Source organism: Sphaerodactylus townsendi, linkage group LG12 (genome assembly GCF_021028975.2).
Source record: "Sphaerodactylus townsendi isolate TG3544 linkage group LG12, MPM_Stown_v2.3, whole genome shotgun sequence".
Taxonomy (NCBI): domain Eukaryota; kingdom Metazoa; phylum Chordata; class Lepidosauria; order Squamata; family Sphaerodactylidae; genus Sphaerodactylus; species Sphaerodactylus townsendi.
This window is the reverse complement of record NC_059436.1, coordinates 57,361,985-57,386,526: the sequence shown is the minus strand read 5'-3', so window position 1 is coordinate 57,386,526 and position 24,542 is coordinate 57,361,985. Positions and strand designations below refer to the sequence as shown.

At 50.6% G+C, this 24,542-nt stretch overlaps 1 protein-coding gene across 1 annotated transcript in view; it reads right to left on the bottom strand.

The window, feature by feature from the left end:
* COL5A1 (collagen type V alpha 1 chain) overlaps window positions 1-24,542 on the bottom strand; it is a 386,178-nt gene that overhangs the window by 99,163 nt on the left and 262,473 nt on the right. The window contains exons 15-22 of the mRNA XM_048513603.1: window positions 22,416-22,469; window positions 19,907-19,960; window positions 17,991-18,044; window positions 14,183-14,236; window positions 12,753-12,806; window positions 12,182-12,226; window positions 8,352-8,405; window positions 5,657-5,701 (exon numbers count right to left, since the gene is read on the bottom strand). Of these exons, the coding sequence (XP_048369560.1) occupies window positions 5,657-5,701; window positions 8,352-8,405; window positions 12,182-12,226; window positions 12,753-12,806; window positions 14,183-14,236; window positions 17,991-18,044; window positions 19,907-19,960; window positions 22,416-22,469 (414 nt within the window). The remainder of the gene's footprint in view (window positions 1-5,656; window positions 5,702-8,351; window positions 8,406-12,181; window positions 12,227-12,752; window positions 12,807-14,182; window positions 14,237-17,990; window positions 18,045-19,906; window positions 19,961-22,415; window positions 22,470-24,542) is intronic.

The window sequence follows — 24,542 nt, the reverse complement described above, 5'->3', positions numbered from 1 at the left end:
TTCACTTTCCATTCTTTCTGTGGCAAGTGACACCACTTCTAGCGTGACTTCAATTTGCTTCACCAACAGAGCAAGTGAACACAGCTTTGCCCTTAAAATCTTCCCTCTGCCCACAGCCAACCTACCTAGCTTCACCCTTCCCACTCCCGCGCACTGCTGTCCATGACTTTCCCCGTACCCACTCCATGTTGCTGGCTCCTTCCTGCTCCCTACACTCCTGCCGGCATCTTCTGGTAGCCAACAAGTGGAAGTAAAAGAGAAGAAGCTCAACCACACAGGCTTAACTAAAACACACCAACCTCTAAATTCCTATATTGATATATCAATATCTCAACATAATAACAACAGAGAGCGCTTGGAAATAACAAGCCTCTCTTTCCTCCTGCAGCAGCAGCGGCAGGAATTCTGTGTGTGTGTCTATGTGGAGGGGACAGGGAGAGAATATTAGCTCTCCAACATGGTCTCCTTTAGCAGTGTGTGTTCAATGGAACTGTTTTGCCTCTTTCATTTTGAAAAGAGATAATGTTTGGAAAGGGGTACAATATCGATATAACAGTAATCAAAAGGCTTTTACAAAGCCAGCAATCTTGAGACTACTGGGTGTGATGAGATCTGTGCTTTTAAGAATGACTTGATGGACAGCGAAAAAGAGAGAGCTCAGCAGAGTCATACTGGGGGGAAATGGCACCTGGAGACATCTATTCTCTGGCTGCCACCCCCACTACGCCTGGGGCAGGGCCCATCCGAGCCCTGCCCCCTCCCAGCTGCTGGCTCTGAGCTGGCAGCCGGCAGATGGCAGTCCCCTCCCCAGAGGGGAGGGCAGAAGGGACTGATGGCTGACAATTCAGAGTCGGTAGCCGGGAGGGGATGCAGGGCTTGGGGGGAGCCAGCAGCCGGGAGGGGATGAAGGCCTGGGGGGGTCCTCTGGCTTCCTTGGCCCCACCCATTTTGATTATGACATGGGCGGGGCCAAGGGCACCAGAAAACGACAAGGCAGCAGGAAGTCCTCCTTTCTCTCACATGAAGAAGAGGAGTTTGGATTTATATCCCTCCTTTCTCTCCTGTAGGAGACTCAAAGGGGCTGACAATCTCCTTGCCCTTCCCCCCTCACAACAAATACCCTGTGAGGTGGGTGGGGCTGAGAGAGCTCTGAACAACCATGACTAGCCCAAGGTCACCCAGCTGGCATGTGTGGGAGTGCACAGGCTAATCTGAATTCCCCAGATAAGCCTCCACAGCTCAAGCAAACCTGCTTCCTCCAGATTAGAATGAACCTGCTCTGATTTTTATTTATTTATTTATAATTAAATTTATATACTGCCCGCTACGCCACTGCTGATTTTGCGTGCCCCACGTGACCAGATGAGTGGCACCCAGGGACAGAGGCTCTGCTCCTAGGCAAATACGCCACTGATTCTCAGCAGAAAAGATGCAGGGCAAGGAGTGATGGCTTCCTCACGTGTAAACAGAGACATGCAAAGAGACCCCACTGTGCAGTGGAGAGTCCCAAGGTAAGTGTTCCATGCATAATGGACCTTAGTGTCTGGAGTGGCAGAAAATGAGCTTGTTCCATGTTCAACATGGCATACCTTCAGGTACCGAAACATGGCTGTTGTCAGGGCCAAGGCCTTTCCAGTAAGTTTCAGTTTCCTTTTTCCCAGCAACTCCCGTTCCCGCCACCACTAAGGACCGCCTACTTGCGGCTCTGCACCGATTACCGGGGGCTCAATGCGGTCTCAAGCACGAACAGGTATCCGCTCCCCCTGATCAAGGATTTACTGGGACACCTATCCAAGGGGCGGGTGTTTACGAAGTTGGACTTGAGGGTGCGCATTGCGGAGGGGCATGAGCACCTCACGACCTTCAACACCCTCCTGGGACAGTTCGAGTACCTGGTAATGCCATTCGGGTTAAGCGGGGGCCCCGGGGTGTTCATGAATGTAATCAATGAGGCCCTACATGACCTTCTCTTCAAGGGAGTCGTCATATACTTGGACGACGTCCTAATTTACTCGAACGATGTGGCGTCGCATACTGCTTTGGTGCGCGAGGTACTCCGCCACCTCATTGACAACGAACTTTATGCCAAACTTTCCAAGTGTGAGTTCCATAAGGAACGGGTGGATTTCCTGGGATACCGGATCTCTGGGCGGGGGGTGGAGATGGACCCAGGTAAGGTCCAAGCAGCACCCGCAAACACATACAATCGTTCCTCGGATTTGCCAACTTTTACAGAGATTTCATTCTGGACTTTGCATCCATCACGCTCCCTCTCACCGACCTCCTCCGCACGAAAGGGTCAGGGCCGGGCGGGGATCGGCCGGGGGCTCCCATCATTTGGTCTTCTGCCTGCCAGACCGCATTCCAGACCCTGAAGGCCACTTTTACTTCCAAACCAATTCTGGCCCACGCAGACCCCAACAAGCAGTTCATTGTGCACGTCGACGCCTCGGACGTGGCCCTGGGGCCTGCCCTGCTCCAGAGGGGGGAGAACAGGAAACTCCATGCCTGCGCCTTCTTATCCTGCAAGTTCATGGGGGCCGAACTGTATTGGACGGTGGGGGATACGGAAACGAGTGCCATTTGCCGCGCACTGGCCGCCTGGCGACATTGGTTAGAGGGAGCCCTCCTTCCTTTTGAGGTCTGGACGGATCACAAGAACCTTGCCTCCCTTAAATCCCCCAGCCGGCTCTCCGTCAAGCAACTACGGTGGGCCGATTTCTTTGCCAGGTTCAATTTTACACTGAACTTCGTCCTGGGGAAAAGCAAGCCGCTGGCGGACGCACTCTCCCGCCTCCCTGTCTCCTCTCCGGCTGAGGACTGACCCGTAGGGACTGTGTTTTCCCCTTCCCAGCTGGGTTTGCAAGCGGTCACCAGGTCTAGCACTCAGGCACAAGGTACGACTACTGGCGTCTCCCCGGCCCTCCCCCCTGGCTCTCGAATCGGACCTCCGCACACACTCGGTCCACGTTCCCGATGGGGATCGGGCGGCTGGTGTCCTCACCGAGCAGGGAGGTCTTTGGTGGAGGGGGGACAAAGTCTACGTCCCGGGAGAACTCCAAGGGAAAGTCCTGGCAGGCTGCCACGATGCCAAGTCAGCTGGGCATGGTGGATTCGTGAAAACACTCCACCTGACCAGGAGACAGTTCTGGTGGCCGTCCCTCCGCAAGGATGTGGCTGACTACGTGGCGAGGTGCCCGATCTGTGCTGCCGCAAAGAATGTAACGGGGAAGCAGCCTGGCCTGTTGCAGCTGCTTCCCAGCCCCGAGGCCCCGTGGCGGCACATCTCGATGGACTTTATTACGGACCTCCCAGTCAGTGGCGGGAAGTTGGGCATCTGGGTAGTAGTGGATCTTTTCTCTAAACAGGCTCACTTCGTCCCTTGCCAGGGAACCCCGTCAGCTCAGAAGATGGCCCAAATGTTCCTCACCCACATCTACCGCCTCCATGCCCCCCCCCCCGCAAAATCATCGACCGGGGCCCACAGTTTATCTCACGATTCTGGCAAGTGTTCATGAAGCTTTTGGGGGTAAAATTAGGCATACCACGTGGCAACGGATGGCCAGACCAAACGCGTAAATGGAATTCTGTAGCAGTACCTCCACTGCTACCTGAATCAACATAACAATGACTGGGCTTTCCTGCTCCCGTTCGCGGAATACGCTACAACAATGCAGTTCACTCAAGCACGAGCCAAAGCCCTTTCAAGGTAATCTATGGACATGACAATTCCCCTTTTCCCCTGGAGGGGGAGCCTAAGGATGGGCCGCCGGACCTACAAGACTGGGTCACTTCCCTGCGCGAGACTTGGAATACTGCACTGGACTCTTTGAATAAAGCCAAGGCGGACTACAAGCGCTTCGCGGACCACAAGTGTCGCCCGGTGGATTACAAGGTGGGTGACCGCGCATACATATCTACAAGGAACCTGCGGGGCCTGCCGGGGACCGGCAAACTCGGAGATCGGTTCATCGGACCCTTCCATGTCGCCCAAGTATCAACCCAGTCGAGGTTGAACTTGAGCTCCCGAAAACCATCGCCCGTGTACACCCGGTGTTCCACATCAGCCTCCTGAAGAAGGCTGCCCCCTGTGACAACTGGCACCCGGATGCCCCCCCCACTGGAAGTACTTGTGGTCAATGGCGAGATCCACCAGGAGGTTGCTGCCATTGTGGACTCGCGTATGCACAGAGGGACTTTACAATACTTAGTCGAGTGGAAAAACCTTCCCCCGGTTGCAACGAGTGGGTGGCAGTCCAACACATGGCCGCCCCGCACCTCCTCCGGGCTTTTCACCGGGCTTACCCCGACAAACCGGGTGGGAGGGGGGCTTAAGGGGAGCGGGATGTCAGGGCCAAGGCCTTTCCAGTAAGTTTCAGTTTCCTTTTCCCCAGAAACTCCCATTCCCGCCACCACTAAGGACCGCCTACTGCACACCCTATATATACTGGAACTGAGTGCAAGAACCCTCAGTTCCAGCACCCTGTACCTAGGGCTACACAAATCAATAAAGTTTGTTCCTTTAATATAAAGTCGACTGGTTTGATTGTGTTCCACCTTACAGCTGTCATGTCCCCCCTTAACCTTCACTTCTCCAGACTAAAGATGCTCAGCTCCCTAAGCCTCTCTTCGTAGGGAGTGGATTCCAGACCCTGTAACATTTTGATTGCCCTCCACTGGACACGTTCTAGCTTGTCAATGTCCTCCTTGAATTGCAGTGCCCAGAACTGTACACAGTATTCCAGGTGAGGTCTGATCAATGCAGAATAGAGAGGTGCTATTACATCCCTTGATCTAGACACTATACTCCTGTTGATGCAGCCCAAAATTGCACTGGCTTTCTTGGCTGCCGCATCACACTGCTGACTCATGTTCAGTTTGTGGTCTACTAAGACTCCCAGATCCCTTTCTCATGTACTGTTGTTAAATCAGGTGTCTCCCATCCCATATCTGTGCCTTTCTTTTCTTTTTTTTCTGGCTTACATTTATTCTTGACACCTCACCCCTCCATTCTGGGACTGCGCTGTTCCCAGACTCATCAAAGTAAACACAGCTTGCCCATCTCTAGGCTGAAACTCACAATAACTGACGGGCAGGGGGGCTGGGGACAACAAGCGGGACTTATTTTTCAATAGCCACACACATATATTTGCTCACACATAATTGCACAAAACTATGTCACTCTTTTGCACATCAAGCACCAATTCACAAAGGCGTCATTTCACCCCCTCCCCCAAATACATACAAGCGGGCCGTGTGCAGCAGTGAGCCTCTTCCCTCCCACAGCTCTGCTCCTCTGGCAGAAACAAACACCTGCAAGCAGGGGTGGCCCCAACCCCAAAGCCAGCACCCCCCACCCACCCACCCACAGGGCAGCTCTGATGACCAACCAGGGATGGCCCCTGGGAGTGGGCCTGAACTTCTTTTTAAAAACAAAAACCAAGGGAAGCAACATGTGACACCAGTAGAGAACCACTTTCAAAGTCAAAAACAATTAGCAGTCATTTGCTGTTGGAAAGCAGTGCCTGGAGCATCCACCAGGTTTGAAATGAAGGGAGTTTGAAGAAGCTACCGGCATTAGTAAATTTAATGTACAGGTGAGGAGCATGCAGCACTAAAACACACTTCCACATAGCAGCTGGCAAACAAAACTTACCACATTCCCCTTCGGGCCTGTTTGTCCATCCATGCCCGCTATGCCCTAGTGAGAAGTTAAAAGAAGAAAATGTTATCTGTTTACTCCCTGAAAAGAAGCAAGATCACATCCCCCCAATTCCAGCCCAACTCCTAACTGGCTCGAACTACAGGAGATGTGTCAGCACATCATGCAAAACAAACAAATGAAACAGTCAAAGGCTCCAGTGAACCTACAGTACCCACTCACAAAGGAGACTGCCTGCTAAATCTCTGCATGAGTCAGTGTTGTGGGACTTGCCTGCTTCTAAGTCTTGGGACTGAAGAACCAACCAAGAAAATTGTTCAGCCAAAAGGTGTTCTGTTTCTGAAGCTAAAGCCTTAGATCTTTATGGTGCCCGTGGGCACTGGGGTACCTACCAAATGTTTTTAGAAGTGGGTGGGGCTCTTGCCCAGCAAGGTTTCTTTTCAGAGACAATTGCAGAGACAAATGATATATTAAAATACTACTGTTTCATTTGCAGCTGCCACTAGTGTTGGTTTTATTCTGGCCCCTGTTCTTTCCCACTGAAAACTACCCCTCTTCTCCCCAGCACTTGGCCGTCCTCTGTGTGGTCACTGCCTGCAGCAGCTATTTTATGGTTGGGCCCACCAGGATTCCAAAGGTGCTCACATCCTCTTTCTGCTGTGGATGATCTTCTCCAAGGAAACCTGCTGATTCAGTGGGGACCCAACAGGGAGAGATGCCCTATTTTAAAGTTGTCTTTGCTCCATGGTGACTTTCAGGAGCTTCATAAACCATCAGAGGTATTGACAAAGGCTTTCAAGGCCGGAATCACTGGGGTGTTGTGGGTTTTCCAGGTTGTATGGCCATGTTCCAGTAGCATTTTCTCCTGATGTTTCACCTGCATCTGTGGCTGGCATCTAAGATACCAGCCATGGATGCAGGCGAAATGTCAGGAGAAAATGCTACCGGAACATAAGAAAGAGCCTGCTGGATCAGACCAGAGTCCATCTAGTCCAGCACTCTGCTACTCACAGTGGCCCATCAGATGCCTTTGGGAGCTCACATGAAGGATGTGAAAGCAATGGCCTTCTGCTGCTGCTGCTACTCCCGAGCACCTGGTCTGCTAAGGCATTAGCAATCTCAAATCAAGGAGGATCAAGATTGGTAGCTATAGATCAGGGGTCAGCAACCTTTATCACCCAAAGAGCCATTTGGACCTGTTTTCCACAGCCCCAAAGATCTATCGAGCTGGAGATTCTGGTTTGGCCCCTCCACTCACCTTTCCTTCCAGTGCTGCTCTGGAGGGCCTGCCTGGTGCCGCCGCCTCTCATGCTGCGGGAGGCAGCAGCGCAGGGCAGGGAAACCCCCTCTGCCTGATGGAGCAGGTGGGATGGTGACTGTGGGGATGGCAGAGGGGGGATGGCGGCAGTTCTGGAGGGACACGCCCACGCTACCCTCTGACCTCCAAGGGTCGGAAGGAGAGGTGAGTGGAGGGGACGCAAAAAGTGGCACCCTCAAGCATGGAGCCGCCTCCGGTTCGGCCCCTCCACTCACCTTTCCTTCCAGCACTGCTCTGGAGGGCTGGAGGGACACTGCCACGCTACCCTCCGACCTCCAGGCCACACGGAGCTGCAGTATAAGGCTGAAAGGGCCACATGCTGCTCCGGAGTCGGGGGTTGCCAACCCCTGCCATAGATCGACTTCTCCTCCATAAGTCTGTCCAAGCCCTTTTTAAAGCTATCCAGGTGAGTGGCCATCACCACCTTCTGTGGCAGCATATTCCAAACACCAATCACACATTGCGTGAAGAAGTGTTTCCTTTTATTAGTCCTAATTCTTCCCCCCAGCATTTTCAATGTATGCTCCCTGGTTCTAGTATTGTGAGAAAGAGAGAAAAATTTCTCTCTGTCAACATTTTCTACCCCATGCATAATTTTATAACTTCAATCATAACCCCCCTCAAACATCTCCTCTCCAAACTAAGGAGTCCCAAATGCTGCAGCCTCTCCTCATAAGGAAGGTGCTCTAATCCTTCAATCATCCTCGTTGCCCTTCTCTGCCCTTTTTCTATCTCTTCGATATCCTTTTTGAGATGTGGCGACCAGAACTGAACACAGTACTCCAAGTGCGGTCGCACCACTGCTTTATATAAGGGCATGACAATCCTTGCAGTTTTATTCTCAATTCCTTTCCTAATTATCCCCAGCACAGAGTTTGCCTTTTTCAAAGCCGCCTTGCATATGAACCGTGTATGGCCGTATGAACATGGCCATACAACCCGGAAAACCCACAATACCCATCAGAGGTAGGCTGAGGAAGAAGAGATTTTTACTTTATCAGTCACAATCCCTGTTTTGTGAGGTTGTCACTCAGTTGGACATACAGAAAAGAGGCAACTGAAACAGCAGCTGCCAAAAAATAAACCCAGTCATTACTGTACCCAGTTAATTTATCGGGAACCTCACTCAGCCTCATCAGATGCCACTGCTTCTATCTGCACTATTACTGAACTGTGAATTTTGGTTCAAACAGGACACTGTATGAAGCTGGCAAGTGTGTCTCTGTGGTCCCTGTGAGCCTTTACCTTCAAAGAACTCTGGGAGCTGCAGTTTGGTGAGGGTGCTGAGAGTCCTGGCCTGGTAACCCCAAGCTCCACACTCTTTATGGAACTCAAATTCCCAGAATCTGTAGGGATGAACTGCTCACTTACCGGAGGTCCAGGGGGTCCCGAGGGCCCTTTGGGTCCCAGCAAACCACGGGGTCCCTGTTGAGGAAAACAAATGCAATTTGCCATTACTCTCAATACCATACAAAATCTCTGGAGAAGAGAATAACAGGACACTCAGCATGGCCGACAGGATCTTCCACACACACTCACACAATCACAGGGCTGGAAGGGGTCATACAGGCCATCTTGTCCACCACCACCCCCCACACCAAAAGGCCCTCTCCTGGCAGAAGAGTTTTGATGCGGGGGGGGGGGGTCAAAACCAGGCCTCCAGGATAGGGTTGGCAGCTGGGAAACTCCTGGAGGTTTGGGGGTAGACCCTGGACAGAACAGGAACACAGGCCATAAAGTCCCCCTCCCTTCCCAAGTACCTGTTTCCTCCAGGGGATTTGACCCCTGTAATATGGAGATCAGCTGCAATTTCCAGGCCCCACCCTGAGGCCGGCAACCCCAGCTCCGGCAGCTGGTCAGTCCTCAAGTGGGACCTCTTTAAGTGGCACTTGACCATAGAGCCAAAACAAGAGCTTGGAACCGCACAGCACTCTCTGCTTGTGCAGAGCTTCTCAGGAGATGGCTTCAAGTCCCTCTATATCAGTGGTTCTCTACCTGGGGGTCGGGACCCCTTTGGGGTCAAGCGACCCTTCCACAGGGGTCGCCTAAGACTCTCTGCATCAGTGTTCTCCATCTGTAAAATTGATAAATGCTAGGATTGGGGGTCACCACAACATGAGGAACTGCTCTATATTGCCATCTTGGACACACTTTGGAGCCCAGATGTTTGACCACCCGAGGCAAGCCACCATATTTGCCCCACGAAAAGGGGCAGGCTAGGAACAGACTCCAGAAGCCAAGGAAGTCCTCCATATCACCGTAACACAAAAGAGCTGCCACTGTCAGGTTTTGGAGCAATAATCAATAAGGGGACTCTGGATAATGGATCAGTGGCCTTTATTGAGTTGGCATCAAGGACTCAGCTTCAGAAAGCCAGTTCAGGCGATCCTGGCTTTTACAGTCATATTTATTCCCATTTGACTCTCCTAGATTCCCCCCTCCCAACTTCCCAGGGATTGTGGGAACGAGGTGTGAAAGACTTTGTTTTTGAAGACAAGTATCCGAAGGCCAGGACAGTGATTCTCTCCTGCTGGGCACGGCCTCCCATGGCCTCCACACCTCCCTTCCTCCCATCCAGAGTGCCATGCAGGGTCGACCTAGTTATCTACATTGCTAAGCACATAGAAACAGAACAAAAGGCCCATTAACGTAAGACAGGTGTGAGTACATAGAAGGCCAGTGCTTGCACCCCCACCCAGTGGTGGGATTCAGCCGGTTCGTACCACTTGGGCAGAACCGGTTGTTAAAATGGTGCTTGCAAACAAACAGTAGTTAAATTATTTGATTCCCACCACTGCCCCCACCCCAGTGTAACCAATTTCCTCAGCCCAGGGGTGTCCCTTGCCTGAGGGCAGGATGGGGCAGGCACCACTCCTGACAACTAACAATGCTGGATCTCCTCATTATATGAAACTTTGTTCTATGCCTGAGGAAATCTACCAAGTGGCTAAAGAAGTTTAAAAAACAGCAGCATTGCTTTGCAGCTGCAAGTCCTGTTATTTGAACTCCACACGACAACAATGCTGCAGGTATAGGAATGGGAGCCTCCAGGTGGAACTTGGGGACCCCTGGAATCATAGCTCACCTGCAGACAACAGAGATCAGTTTCCCTGGAGAAAAGGCGGACTCTGTGGCTCTATATCCCCACTGAGGTCCTGGTCCTTCCAGGCTCCGGCCCCCAATCTCCAGGCCCCTCCACTGGGCAAACCCATGTAGCTACCAGCTGTCCTTAAGGCTCTCCAGGGGTCTGGAAGCCCAGCCTTCCTCCCCAGGGCCGCTCGTGGCATTCATCCGCATCATGTCCCTGAGCACTCTCATTGCGTAGCCTGTGCAGTGCTGCAAAAATCTATTTGGTTCCTTCAGCTCTTTCTGACTGAGCCAGACTGACCCTGAGAGCAGAAGATGGAGCAGAACCGAAGCAGGCAGATGGGGTGGCCAAATAGGGGGGCTCTGCACCCTGGGCTGAGGTCAGACTACCCTTTCCCCTCCTGTGCCCGAAGAGGGTTCAGAGTCCCAGGCAGCAGGGTGACGCCTCGTCTCATTCCAAGCCACCCCCTGGCCTGCTTGTTTTGATGAACCAGCAGCATTCAAGCAGCTGCCTCTGAAGGGCCTGCAGATCAGAACAACACGTGTCCCATACAGGGAGCCCCCCCCCCCCCCGCCATGTTCATCCTGCCTGCATTCCCTGGCTCCTGATCTAAAAAGTGCCCCAGCGATTTATCATCAACTAAATGGCTGTCTAATTACCCAGAAACACCTGCTTGTTAAGAGGTTTTAGAACAGCCACCAGCCCAGAAGTTATGGCTTTGATGTGAGTTGGGGAAATCAGAAGGCTGACGGTGCCAGGGAAGACTCTTGCAAGATACCATGAGATGGCAAACGACCCCCCCGCCCCGCCGGCCCACCAACAGCTTTTTTCCTCTGCACACGAAGCCCCCCTCATGCTTCCAGTGAGAAATGTCAGATCAGGAAGATCGTTTTTGAGCCAACTTTTTTAAAACACACACACACACATATTCAAAACTATGTTAACAGCTCTCTATTCCAACTAAAAAGATATTGGGGAGTGGGGGTGGATAATTACTCTGATGTAACAAGGGCTCCTCTTAGATAGCCAGACCCTGCCCTCTGCCCCACAGACGCAAACCTCAGAAGGGGGCTCAGATGTTTGAGAACACTCCGGCCTGGGGACAACCAGTGCCAAGCCATATTGCCAGAGTCACACGAGGGACTCAATTACTACGGCAGGTGAGGCTACATGACTGCGGTATCCACAGGCAAGACCAGCAAAAATCCTACTCTGCAGGAAGTAAAACCCTCTTTGGCTCTGGAATTCTTTGAAGAAACTTCCAAGCTCCTTGGGTCTAGCTGGCTGGACAGGGAAACTGCCCAGGTCTATTCCACACAGTGGCGTATTTGCCTAAAGACAGGGTGTACCCTCTGTCCCCAGGCACCACTGATCTGGTCACACTGGAGGAGCAAAATTGGCCACCCACGTGACCAGGAAGACGGATGCGCGGAGCACCCATCCTCCCTCTAGGCATGGTGAAGTCCTGCTGCCTTGTCATCTTCTGGCGCCCTCAGCCCCACCCATGTCATCATCGACATGGGTGGGGCCAAGGAAGCCAGAGGAGCCCCCAAGCCTTGTCCCCCTCCCGGCTCCCCCAAGCCCCACCCCCCTCCCAGCTGCCAGCTCCGAACTGGCAGCTGACAGTCCCTTCTGCCCTCCCCTCTGAGGAGGACAGAAGCAAATGGAAGGCTCCATGCTGGGGTCTTTGCTTTTATAAGCTCAGGGGGCGTGGCCCCACCCCCAAGCTTATAAAAGCAAAGGCCCCAGCAAGGAGCCTTCCAGTTGCTTCTGTCCTCCTCAGAGGGGAGGAGCACAGAAACAGCTCGTACTGCCGAAGGAGGGGGTGGAGGCTGAACTTTAGGATAGGGGCCAGGGTGAAACCCGCCCAGGGCATATGCTGGCGGGGCGCCCGGAGAATGGATGTCTCCAGGTGCCATTTTCCCCCGCTATGCCTCTGATTCCACACAATAACTGCAAACCTGGGTTTTCCAGACAGACAGCAAAGTGCGGCTAATCTCCACCAGCAGGCTACACTGATTCACACGTTATATTTCCAAGAGTACACCTAACAAACATGGTGTGTGAAACAACCCAGGTCAGCTCAAGAGCAGGAAGATGCTTGGTGACTTACAGGTTCCCCGGGGAGACCTCGGGGGCCGACTTCTCCGTCTTCTCCCTGGTTGGCAGCACATAAGGAAAGACAGAGAGAAAAGGATTAAAGATGGGCTCTGTTGCAGCCGTATCACAGATGTTCTGTGCTTTGCTAAATTATAACTGCACAGAACAGCAGTTCCCTGAGAGTAATAAAAGGGCAGCCGTGCATAAGGAACCCTCATCAGTCCTGAGGCGGAATGGACTGGAGATTAGAAATGCTGGAAGTGATGCCTTCATAATTTGTGACAACATTTATCAAGCTGGATGTGCTGAGGAAGGGTGGATGTCATGGAGATCATTTTGGCACATGAAGGTCAGTAAGCAGTAGATCAAGTAACTGCTTTGAAGAGTCAAGAGTTAATGGCTGTGGCGCCTTCCATTCCTTTTCCAGAACACCTAAAAGCATTTGGTCAAAAACGTCAGAATGAATTCATGCAGCAGTGAAGACTGATTTGGGATGGCTCCATTTCTATACGCAGGACATCACTCAGTGTACATGTGGACTAGCCCCAATTATGTTCCCTGAATCCAAAATAAAAAAGACTTACCCTCTCCCCATCTTCACCTGGGGCTCCTGGGGGACCTGAAGGACCAGGCTCACCCTAAAAAATTAAAAGCATATTCAGCCATCTTGCTGATACCCTTGAGAAAACAAGCCGGGGGGGCGGGGGGGGGGCGTGCCATGGCATTTGCAGACACCAGGTCCATTCTCATCACCCCACATGATGCCACGGCAGCTCAGGGCGTGCCTCCGGGTAGGACACTGGAAATTGCGGCATCGGATACGCCATGGCTGGATACAAGAGCTGTTTGGTTATACTCTCCAGCTGGGAGGTGCCCGCCTCAGCAGCCACAAACGATGGGAGCAATGTAGTTATTGCCGTGCAGTAGCTCCAGCCTCCAGGACAGTCCATGCAGACGTGCTCCAACCCTCACCTCCCTAATATGACTTTTTAAAAAAGTGACAGGTAATATGGCATGAGCAAAAAAAAAATCCCTGGACTCTCTATTGTCCAGTTCCTGCCGTGTTTCCTCTAAAGGGTCCCCCGAAACACCAGCGGCTTCAACACTCTGGTCCATTCCGGATGGGCCAATTACAGCGATCCAGACACAATAAAAACACCGTTGGGAAGGAGCAGTTCGCACGCGTTGAGCCTACCAAGCAATGCTGCACCACCATATTCCTCCCAAATCGTTGTATTTGGGAATTGCTAAACTATCGAGTCTTTTCAAACACAGTGGTTGGGAGCCAGTGCTGTGTGAAGGGGCTGGCGAGAATCGATTCCGTGAAGCCCACCTTCAGCAATGCCGGCCCCAGCAGCAGCGGCCATGACAGGGAGGCAGGCCAATCATTGCACCAAGCACCCTTGATGCCTGTGTTAGGTCCATTCTGCATGGCTACATAGTTGTGTAGCCGCAACCATGAAAAAAACAGCGATTACAAGGCGTCGCCGTGCGAAGCCTTGTAGTCCTGCCGAATCGCTGGCTGTTGATGGGATGCCTGGCCATGCAAGCGGCCCGGGGTTGCACCAATGGCATTTACACCGACTGCGGAACAGGCCCCTCTTTTGGGAGCTCATCCATGAGGCACTCAAGATGTGGCAGTTAAGAGTCCCTGAAAGCTGCCCACTCAGGAGCTGAGGCCAGCTGGAAAGAGGATGGCTGGCCTAAGATCACCCAGCAAGCTTCTGTGGCAGAACAGGGATCTGAGTCCCAGCCCAGCACTTTAACTGCAGTGTGGCATGAGGTTGCAACACACTCACACAACTCCAGTCACTCGAGTGATGTCTGAAAGTCTGCATCACACAAAACCAGGGAGCAAACTTGGTTTGGTTAAAAAAAAGAGAAAGCAGGTAGAGAACTTTAAAAACAGGCCAGAAAGAAACGGTCCCAGGCAAAACACGTTTCCTGGGCTCATCAGCCAGCCCTTTCCTGTCCCTGCCTTGCTTAGGACCACTGAGACAAAACACAGGCTTACCCGATGCCCCTTCTCCCCAGGCAGTCCAGCTAAGCCATCGAAACCTCGGTCGCCCTGGGAGGGGGGAAGGCAGAGAGAAAGACAGGATCAGGCTAGGGTCCTTTATGCATTTGTGGTGGGCAACCCTTATTCAGAGCTGTGGCTTAGCAGGGGGTGGCACTGGACGCCAGAGCACTTTCCCCATGCCTTGACATGCAGGACCAACTCAACGGGATCTCCCAAGCTCTTCTCAGAGAACCCAAGACCAAAAAAGGGATAAAATTTGTCCTACAAGTGTTAGTTCTTCCTTGTCATTGGACACAAGCCATCCAACTCTTTACTTACCAGCATCTCTAGGCTGCCTATCTCATGCTAACCAACACTAACCAGGCTGCCTATCTCATGCTAACCAGCAGCAGAAGGCCATTGCTTTCACATCCTGCAAGTGAGCTCCCAAAGGTACCCGGTGGGCCACTGCGAGTAGCAGAGTGCTGGACTAGATGGACTCTGGTCTGATCCAGCAGGCTCTTTCTTATGTTCTTCTTATGTTCTTAACACTGGCTCTCCAGCCTCTGTCCTCCTTCCCCTGCTCCCCCAGTTCATCAGACAGTTCTCCCAGGGCCCTCATGACACCTTATAATTAATATTATTCCATTTATACCCACCCTCCCCTGGCCACTGGAACCATACAAACAGGCTTATAAAACTAAACCCTTGAAAGCACAAGTCTGTCAGTCAGTCTAATCTATCTATCTATCATGGAAAACCCTAAACAGATAACAATACCGCCTTGCCCCACACAAGTGAAGAAACAGCAAAATATGAGCAGAAAACTTCTCCCCACGAGCTTTTTTGCCAGTCCCAGAACACTGTAAGTAAAGGGGAGGCTGTTGCACCCAGCCATCCCCGTACTGGACAGTCAGATCAAGAGGGTACCACTGCTCCTAACAGGCTCCCGGCAACCCAGAGGGTCTGTGGTTCGAGTGGAGACTGCAGTGGGCTTGTGATGCACAAGGTGCATTGCCTGGAATTGCAACTGACAGCAAGAAGGAGGGTGTCAGGAGGATGCTCATCTGAGTAAAGGGGGTGCATTCTCACATTCCTGTTGCCATCCATATACGCAGTTCAATGCCTCTTTTGATGTATGGAACCACTGCCATCTATGCATTCTTTCCTTGAGCCGCGCTCTGTGGCTTTGCATGCTGTGTAGTAAACTAGGCCTCCCCTGTCCTGTAAAACAGTTACGGCTGTTATCTTTTTGTGGGCAGGAAACCAGGTAGCTCCGTTGCTATCTATTGCTGACCTTGGACAGTCTTGGTTCCAGATTCTGCCTCTGGGAGGGGGGATTTGTGGGGAACACAGATATATGGGACCATAGAAGCCAGCTTCATTAGAACTGGTTTTGCCAAGTATGGTGCTTGAATACCTCATCAATAAACGTTGCTGATTGCTACTTCAGAGTCTGTTCCATAGAAACATAGAGTTGGAAGAGATTCCCAAGAAGGGCCATCCAGTCCAACCCCCTCCAATGCAGGAACACACCATCCAAGCACTCCTGACAGATGGCCATCCAGCCTCTCTTTACAAAAAACCTCCAAAGAAGGAGGCTCTACCACACTCCGAGGCAGTGAATTCCACTGTCGAACAGCCCTGATGGTCTGGAAGTTCTTCCTAATGTTTAGGTGGAATCTCTTTTCCCTCACCTTGAACCCATTACTAGTTGCTGGAGCAGCAAAAAACAAGCTTGCTCCCTCACCAACATGACACCCCTTCAGATATCTAAACATGGCTAGCATGTCACCCCTTAACCTTTTCTTCACCAAACTAAACATCCCCAGCTGCCTAAGTCTCTCCTCGTAGGGCAGGGATTCCAGACCTTTGACCATTTTGGTTGTTTACTGGCTTAAGGCTTAAGGTTCTGAGACCTCAGAAGGCTACTGATCTGAAAAGATGATATCTCTCCTGGATTAAGGTCCAAAGGCTGCCATGAGAACCTGGAAGTCAGGGAAGGGCTAGTAAGCCTTTGGCCAATATGGCACCTGTTCTTTGGGAACCTGGCAACACTTCTGGGGTCTCCAAAGCCATTCTTGGGCCAACAGTCTGATACTTGACAAGATAATGGACAACTGAACATGGGTTTGCAGCCAGATGAAAACATCAGGGCTGCTGCAAATTCTAATGTTGCAGTACCAATCCCAAAGCAGGGACCCCTCCTGCCTACATAGCCCTCTGCCCACTCATGTGTCACCAGGACACTCCACACTGGGCATCGCAATCTGCATCTCCATGAGCAGAGGGATGGGGAGGCCCACCCTCTTTCTGACATCACCCCATATGGTTTAGGGCTGCAGTTCTGGGTTGGGGGGTGTAACAATTTGTTGACTTCCCAGCAATAACCAGATTCTTGGATTCAGAAAATGGTTTATTGACAGGAACAGTGCGATCAGCATACAAGCAAATCTTGCTGGAACTAAGATCTATTACATAACCCCTGGGTAATATCCCTTTCCCAAACACCCCTTCAGCTTCCTCCCTCAGCACCCCAACATGGTGAAATCACTAGAAATGTTCTCAGGCTGCGTGGAACCTTCAAGGCCAAAGCAGAAGATAAAAGCCAGGCACAGGCTGCCTTGAAAGATGCGGAAAGTTACTGCATGCCTAAAGTAAAAACAAACCAACCAGAAGCATGACAGTATAACAGGTCAGGGACTCTGATGGTGCTGCTGCCTCTCAGTCCGCTCCATAGTCTCACGGCAAGAGCCAGGAAAGACCAGAGATCTTGATAGGGTCTTGACAGTGAGGGATCTAGACACAGCGGCCACTGAGTTGGCCAGCGAGCAACATCAAATCCCCCCTACTTTAAATTACCTGTATGTTTTAAACAACCATCTGTCACCACCATTTGTGAGGGAAAGCTCCTCACCCACCTCCTGGACTTTGGCACCCAGAATCCACAGGGGGTGAGGAGTTTCTCAGAGGTCACCTCTGAAGGAAGGAGTACCAGTAGTGTATACACTATTGGCACACATTGCCAACAACCTGCCCTCCCCTCTTCCTCAGACAGCAGGCTAGAGGGAGGAGGAAAACACCTCCCCTAGTGACACTGGCACATGGCGCAGTGGCGTGGGAGGAGGGGGAAGGGGCAGGGCTTGGCTTGGCTTGGCTCAGGGCTACCAGTTTTGGCTCCATCTTCTTGATAAGATGTGCTTCCTTGGTCATTATCATTCAAACAGCCAAGGCACTTGTGAAAGCCATTTAAGCGCCCCTGCCACAGCCCTGAGCGGATGAATGCCAATTTCCCTTGAACATTCTCCTCCAAAGGAATTAGTTCCTTTCTCTGCCTCCATGAATTATTCTTACACACACACACACCACCCCCTCCCCCCCTTCCTTTGGGGACAAGGCAACTGCAGCTTACAGAGACAAATGATTTGCAGTCTCCTTTCTCTGCCACGACCCCACCCCCCAATCTATTTCCACTTTAAGTACCTACATAATCAAGCACTTAAACCTTCTAATATACGACTCTCAGGCAAACTTCCCCTGCATTCAAATTCACTGTTAATGGCTTCTGTCTCCTTTGATGATGCAGCACCAGCTCCAAGGGGAGGGAGGGGCAAGAAGGAGAGAGAAGGCGATGAGATGTCTTTCCCAAGGCGCAGATTAAGGGCATACGTGACCATTACATTCACAGCCCTGCAGCCTTTGATGTCTAGCTTCAGAGGGCTCCGTTTTCAAGGCCAAGAGTCTCTTTCCCTGAAAGCAACATCATATGCAGCTGGCAGATGGAACAAAGGAAAACAGCGCCTGCAGATTTGGGGGAAACTACCTTTGGCCCCGTCTGCCCTGGCATTCCTCTTGCCCCATCGCTGCCAGCACGTCCCTGAAAGGAGAAAAAGGAAATTAAGTTACAAAGACTGGCCGAGGCCAGAGAGAGACATCTACATTTGGGCTTCTGTCAGTTCCCAAAGCACATGACCATTGCTTTGATCTGGACTAGTGCATTTCCTTCCTGGCTTATGTGGAAGATGCTTTCTGTCCCGTGGGCCTTCAGAGGCCACACTGCCCAACCCAGACTCAGAAGATCCCTCCAAATGTTGTCACAGCAATGCAAGGTTCCTTTGCCACATGGGAACATTTGCACCTCCAAGTGAGGCACGTGGAATCAAGAGGATGGTTGCACAAACCAGCCATCCCAAGCAGGGCTGCAGCTGAGGCCAGCGTGCTTCAGGGCAAAACTGACCTGAGGGAAAGATTTGTCAGTTTCCCAAAGTCACAAATGTTAGACGTGAAGCTGTGCACCTTCACGGGTACAGAGAACAGGGCGTAACCTGGCTGCAGGTCCTTCTGAGGAACTGCTCCCAGGGCACCATCACTCTTGCAACTAGAATGTAGCTCACCTGCCTAACTTAGCAAGACCCCTGCAGTCTCCATTTCGGAAGGAGCGGCCCTTTGAGAGGTTAAACTGCTTGGACAGCTCTCAGTTCACAATTCCTTGACAGGTGAGCAAATTTTTATCCAACCTTCCCTGTGTTCAAGAAGTTGGCTGATCTCTGCACTACTTGGTGAGAACACTGTGACTTGTGAAACTACCAAAGCCAACTAGCACACAGGAAGTGGAAAGTGAGGGAGCACCTACCAGCACCTACCTCCTACCAACAGGAAGGGAGGAGCAGTCTGCCTCCGCCTGTTTTCACATGATGACTCCATGAAGCAGCCTTAAGCTATGGGCATAAAGAGAGGCCCTCCTGGCTACCCCATTAGACAAAGACACTTGTTTGAAGGGCACATGAGAGCAGTCCCACAATAAGTTGAATAAATAATAATAACAATTACAGAACAATCTCCCCAGGGAGAAGTCCCTCCCCCACTCCCCACTTTCCAGCAGACAGCTGAAGATGGTCCTATTTAGGACTACATTTGAGTAATTTTAGTTTTATTTATTGTCAGTCCTAATTGTAAGCCACCTTGAGTGCCACAGGAAGGAAGGAAGGAAGGAAGGAAGGAAGGAAGGAAGGAAGGAAGGAAGGAAGGAAGGAAGGAAGGAAGGAAGGAAGGAAGGAAGGAAGGAAGGAAGGAAGGAAGGAAGGAAGGAAGGGAAGAAGGAAGGAAGGAAGGAAGGGAGGGAGGGAGGGAGGGAGGGAGGGAGGGGAAAAGGAAGGAAGGAAGGGAAAAGAGGGGAAGGAAAGAAGGAAAGAGGAAGAAGGGAAGGAAGGAAGGAAGGAAGGAAGGAAGGGAAGGAAGGAAGGAAGGAAGGGAAGAAGGAAGGAAGGGAAGAAGGAAGGAAGGAAGGAAGGAAGGAAGGAAGGAAGGAAGGAAGGAAGGAAGGAAGGAAGGAAGGAAGGAAGGAAGGAAGGAAGGAAGGAAGGAAGGAAGGAAGGGCAAGCCTTGGCCTCTCCTAACCCGCTGCAATCTGCCCCCTTTAAATGTCCCCAAATTCAAACAGCCCACACCAGCTTGCAGGTTGCTGATGTTCTTGCTCAGCTGGGTCTTTGCCTCTGGACACCACCATCCAAACAGACTTGCTACACTGGCTTTCTAAGTAGACTTTTTGGACCTGGCCTGAACTTCTCCAATACAACAGTCACAAAGGTGTAGCAGACCCTTGGACACAAGGCTCCTGAGGCAGAGGCTGAGAAGGGGGGAGGGGACTTTTGTGGATCGGTTTCCACTTCTTGTCCCAATCTGCTGTTCAGTGAGGAGGTCATGCCATGCAGCCCTTTCAAAGGCTGTCTTTCTACATACCCGGCGTCCTGGTTTTCCAGATGGGCCTGGGGGTCCTTGCACTCCTCGTGGACCCTAAAATAGATCAAAGAGACTGAGAACAGCAACAGAAGGAACCAATACTTTGATTCAATGTCTTCTGCAAAGCAGAAACATATACACGTATAGTCTCCACTCAGACAAAGCAACAAGGAACACAGACAAATTTTGGTGCCCGCTAATGGCATGCAAATTCCCAGTAATTATTGCTACTGCCCACCAACTCTCAGCTAGCTGGCAGGTGGAAATAGACCAGCCAAATTGGGGTGGGGGTGGAGAGTGCTCTTCATTGCCATGCAACGATGTCATTTCTGACATGACCCGGAAGCACCCTGATGCTGGTCACTCTGCAAGTGACGTTATTGCATTGTAACGGAAATCACAGCTCTTCCCCCACCAATGTAAGTACTCGCCTCCCCCCATCTCTTGTATCATATCTATTTGTATGAGTACCTGCACAGAAAAAGACAGAAGACAGTTTCAGTTGTTTTTCTCCCAAACCCTGTTACACAGGAGCCTGCTTATCTGCATCTTCTTACATGTCCCACAAGAACCAATTAAGTCAGTCAAAAGCATCCGTGAGCCCAAAACACCCATCTGAGAGGTAGTTACTCACTGCTTCCCAGAATGATGCACTGATCTGGCCTTGGGATCTAATGAAGGAAAGCTCAACTCTTGAAAGTTTATACCCTGAAAATCTTGTTGGTCCCTCAGGTGCCTTTAGACTGCAGACCAACCCAGCTGCCCTTCGAAGCTGATCTGGCCTGTTTTACTCCATCACCCTCCGTTAGGGTCAAGTATCTCTACCATATCTCTTGCACTGGCATGACTGGGTCATTCAATTATTCCTAATGCAAAGATGCAACAGAGTCTTCTATAACGTCAATGCTCTGAATCTTCATCCACTGAATCAGGAGGCATGCGGTAAACTTACAGATTTATGGCTATCTGCTAATCTTAGCCTTGTACCTTTCATTTGAGAATTAAATGAGACTTATCAAGAGGCATTCCAAGTCTATCTGTTGTTTATATAATCACTTTTATTTAGAGGACAATTATATTTTAAAGTGGGGAAGGCTTATTTTTGCTTCAACTGGTTCCCTTCTCGATAAAAAGTGCTGTTTGAGTTGGTAATTGGGCTTTTCGCGGACGGGTTCCAGTCACAGAAGATCTGGGATGAGATATCTTTGTGCGCATGCATCTGTGTGAGAATGCATCCGTGGACTTTGGGATTTGGCCAAACAGCTAAAATATGATTTGCCTTAAAAAATCATGTATTTTAGCTAAGCTTGAGAAATGTTAGGAGAACTCATTTTTATTGCACACAGTTCATCTATATTCGTAGGCTTAATAAACACCTGCATCTACTTATCAAACTCTGGCCTAATAAAATGAGTTATGCTTTATTTTAATATCAGTCATTAGCTCAAAGAGGTTCTCTGTTCTGGCAGCAGTCATCAAGAGCCCTAATCATAGAATCATAGAGCTGGAATAGACCACAAGGGCTATCAAGTCCAACCCCCTGCCATGCAGGAACACACAATCGATATTTCACCGTGCTACATGAGAGAAGTCTTCGGGAAGTTTAACTTTCATAGATCCAAGAGAGATTTTGCAACTTAGATAATTTGTCAGAGGAGCCTTGAGGAACTCCATCCTTGGTCACATCAGAATGATTTTCTCTGGAACCCAGAAAACCACACAGTTGCTATTTTCCATGCTTCTTCCCTTCCACAATCAGTGATCGACACTTCCCCCCCTACCCCCCCCCCGAATGTCTGCTGCAGCTTCCCTGTGCATAGAAGAACCTTCTGGGGGGTATGTCCTGGGACAGAGGGCCCCACCATCTTTGCGCCTGCAGGCATCTTTGCAATTCTGACACAATGTGGTGGGTGCAGCCACCAAATGGCTACTGCAGGAGGCAGAGCCAGCAACACAACGGCTGCCACAGCTAACTTTTAACCACATAGTAAAGATTCTTGAGTTGTGGCAACAGCTGCTGCAAAGCCAATTTAAAAAAAAATCTGCACAGCCAATCAAATATCCAATGACCAATCAGAATTCTTGCTAGGCAAAAACCCCACTGGACCACACCCACTCTCTAAAAACACTTGACAAGTCCCTGGAAATGGGTAGGGGGGCTCCGTGGCACCACAGGCATCTTGGTTGGGGCATCTCTTCTAGAATGACCAATGAAACAGAAAGCCATTGGAACTATTAAAAAAACATGTATTCCAGCATGAACTCTCCTGAGTCAGATGCTGCTCCACGTTGGCCAGCCCTACCAGGACTCAACCAGGCCCACAGAAGACCTAGAGAACTCTGGAAGGGCGTTGCTCAGAAACATGGGTACAAACAGGGAAGCCACCCTTCAAGGAAGAGAGTCCATATGGAGGGTCTTCTCCTGGAGACAAGCAGCTCTGATAAACCTCCCAGACTGCCCCCCCCCCAAGGTCCCAATGCAACCAGGATGGAGATGTTTTCCACATACCTGAGGCCCCATATCTCCTCCGTCACCCTTGATTCCTCCACTGCCTGGAGATCCCTGAGGAACAAAGATGGGATGTCATTTTACTATTTACGAAGAGGAAGAAGAAGAAGAAGAAGAAGAAGAAGAAGAAGAAGAAGAAGAAGAAGAAGAAGAAGAAGAAGAAGAAGAAGAAGAAGAAGAAGAAGAAGAAGAAGAAGAAGAAGAAGAAGAAGAAGAAGAAGAAGATTATTATTTCTTATGGACCAGTGGGACCTATCAGAAGAAACTGCAAACGGGCTGCCTCCTCCACCATTAAGGTGTCCTGTCCTTTTGCTTTGAAAAAAAAAAACCTACGCTTTTAAAACTGCCCTCGCTTATGCTTCCACAATCATGACATTGTAAATAAATGACCAATTGACAAGAGGACAAAGTTGCCCTTTCGAAATAGTCCTCGATCTGTTGTGAGCGTACCCAGGCTGACCACACGTACCAGTTTGACCAGGAAGTTGCAGCTTGAGGGGTCAGGCATGGCATCCCATCTGGATAATAATCTGTCCTGGCTGACAGACCAAGACGCAGTGGTGGGATTCAGCACCACTTCGGCAGAACCAGTTGTTAAAATGGTGCTTGTAAACAACCAGTTGTTAAATTATTTGAATCCTACCATTGGCCACATCTGCAGCTCGGCCATCAGAACGTGAGTGAAGGAAGGGTGGTATGTCAGGATATTGAAAATTGCAAGGTGGTCATATGCTGGTCTAGAATGACTGGAATGTAACAGTCAGCAGAATTGTAAAGGTCGGAGCCTCTCTGTCTGGGTCTGCAGTGATTGGCATGTAACAGTCAGCAGAATTGTAAAGGTCGGAGCCTCTCTGTCTGGGTCTGCAGTGATTGGCATGTAACAGTCAGCAGAAGTGAAAAGGTCACAGGCCAGGATGATTAGATCATCTAGCTAATGATTTGCTGGACAAAACTATATAAGAAGACTGCATACCCAATTCAGTACCTCTCCTTCACCTTCAGGTTCGGGCTCAGATTGTTGTCAGAGTAGAGAGTGGATAGTTATTGTTATTTTTGTTCCTTTGAGAAACAAGAGATAAAGTATTCCTGTTGGAAACTAAATTCCATTGTCTGAGTGTTTTCTTTTTTCTTATACTGCAAGAAGTTACCTCCTGTTCTAGCAAGGGTGAGTTGGCAACTAGTCCTTCAGCTGTGCACTAGGCCAACAATTTGGTTATGGGCCCAGTATCCTAACCACTGAAGCTAGAGAGTGTCGAGGCAGTGTGGACACGATGACATCCACCATGTGCAGTTTGCCTTTTGAACGGCTGACTGCAGGGAACTACTCAGCATGGAGTGTGAAAATGCAGAGCTACACGCGTGAAGATTTATGGGCTGTAGTCGAGACCCCACCGAACCCAGGCACAGCAGCAGAGCAGAGGGCAGATGCCAAAGCCAAGGCGTCCATAATGTTGGCTGTGGAAAACTCCCAGCCTATCTATCTACTGGCTGCTGAGAAGGCTTCTGACTGCTGGAAGGTGTTGAAGGACCTGTACCAGACGCAGACTGCTGGTTCCGCGTAATCTGGACTAGACGCTTATACAATTTGAAGCTGAAAGGAGGTGAAAATGTGGCTAAATCCATGTCCAAATAACCAGCTGCCGCATAATTCCATTCGCCGAGCTGGAAGGCAGAGGCATGAGTTTCACGGAAGAGCATAGGGCCTAGGTTGTACGATCTTCCCGGGATGACAGCTGGGACAATTTTGTCTATAGTATGCAGAGCATAAAGGAAGATGATTTGACTCTCTAGACTATGTGGATCGCACGGCTTCTGGAGCTCCAGAAACAAAGAGAGTTTTGCCTTGAAGCCACAGCCAGAGAGAAGTCTGCTGGTTTCCAGAGGCAAAAGTGAAACCTAGCTTTCCCTGAACTGTCCAAGGTCATATGCAGTTCGGCTGCTGTTTCCGCTAGGCTCTACTAATCATCTTCTCCGAGAATGCCTACAGAAGGGGGAGAAGAAGGCAAACAGCCAAAGGACAACGGGGAAGAGGAAAGAAGGAGCACTACTTGACGGCATTGCTGAGAACCGATGTCCAGAGAGAAACTAACTCCATCTCCGCTCTTGGACTCTGCCTGCTCAGAGCAG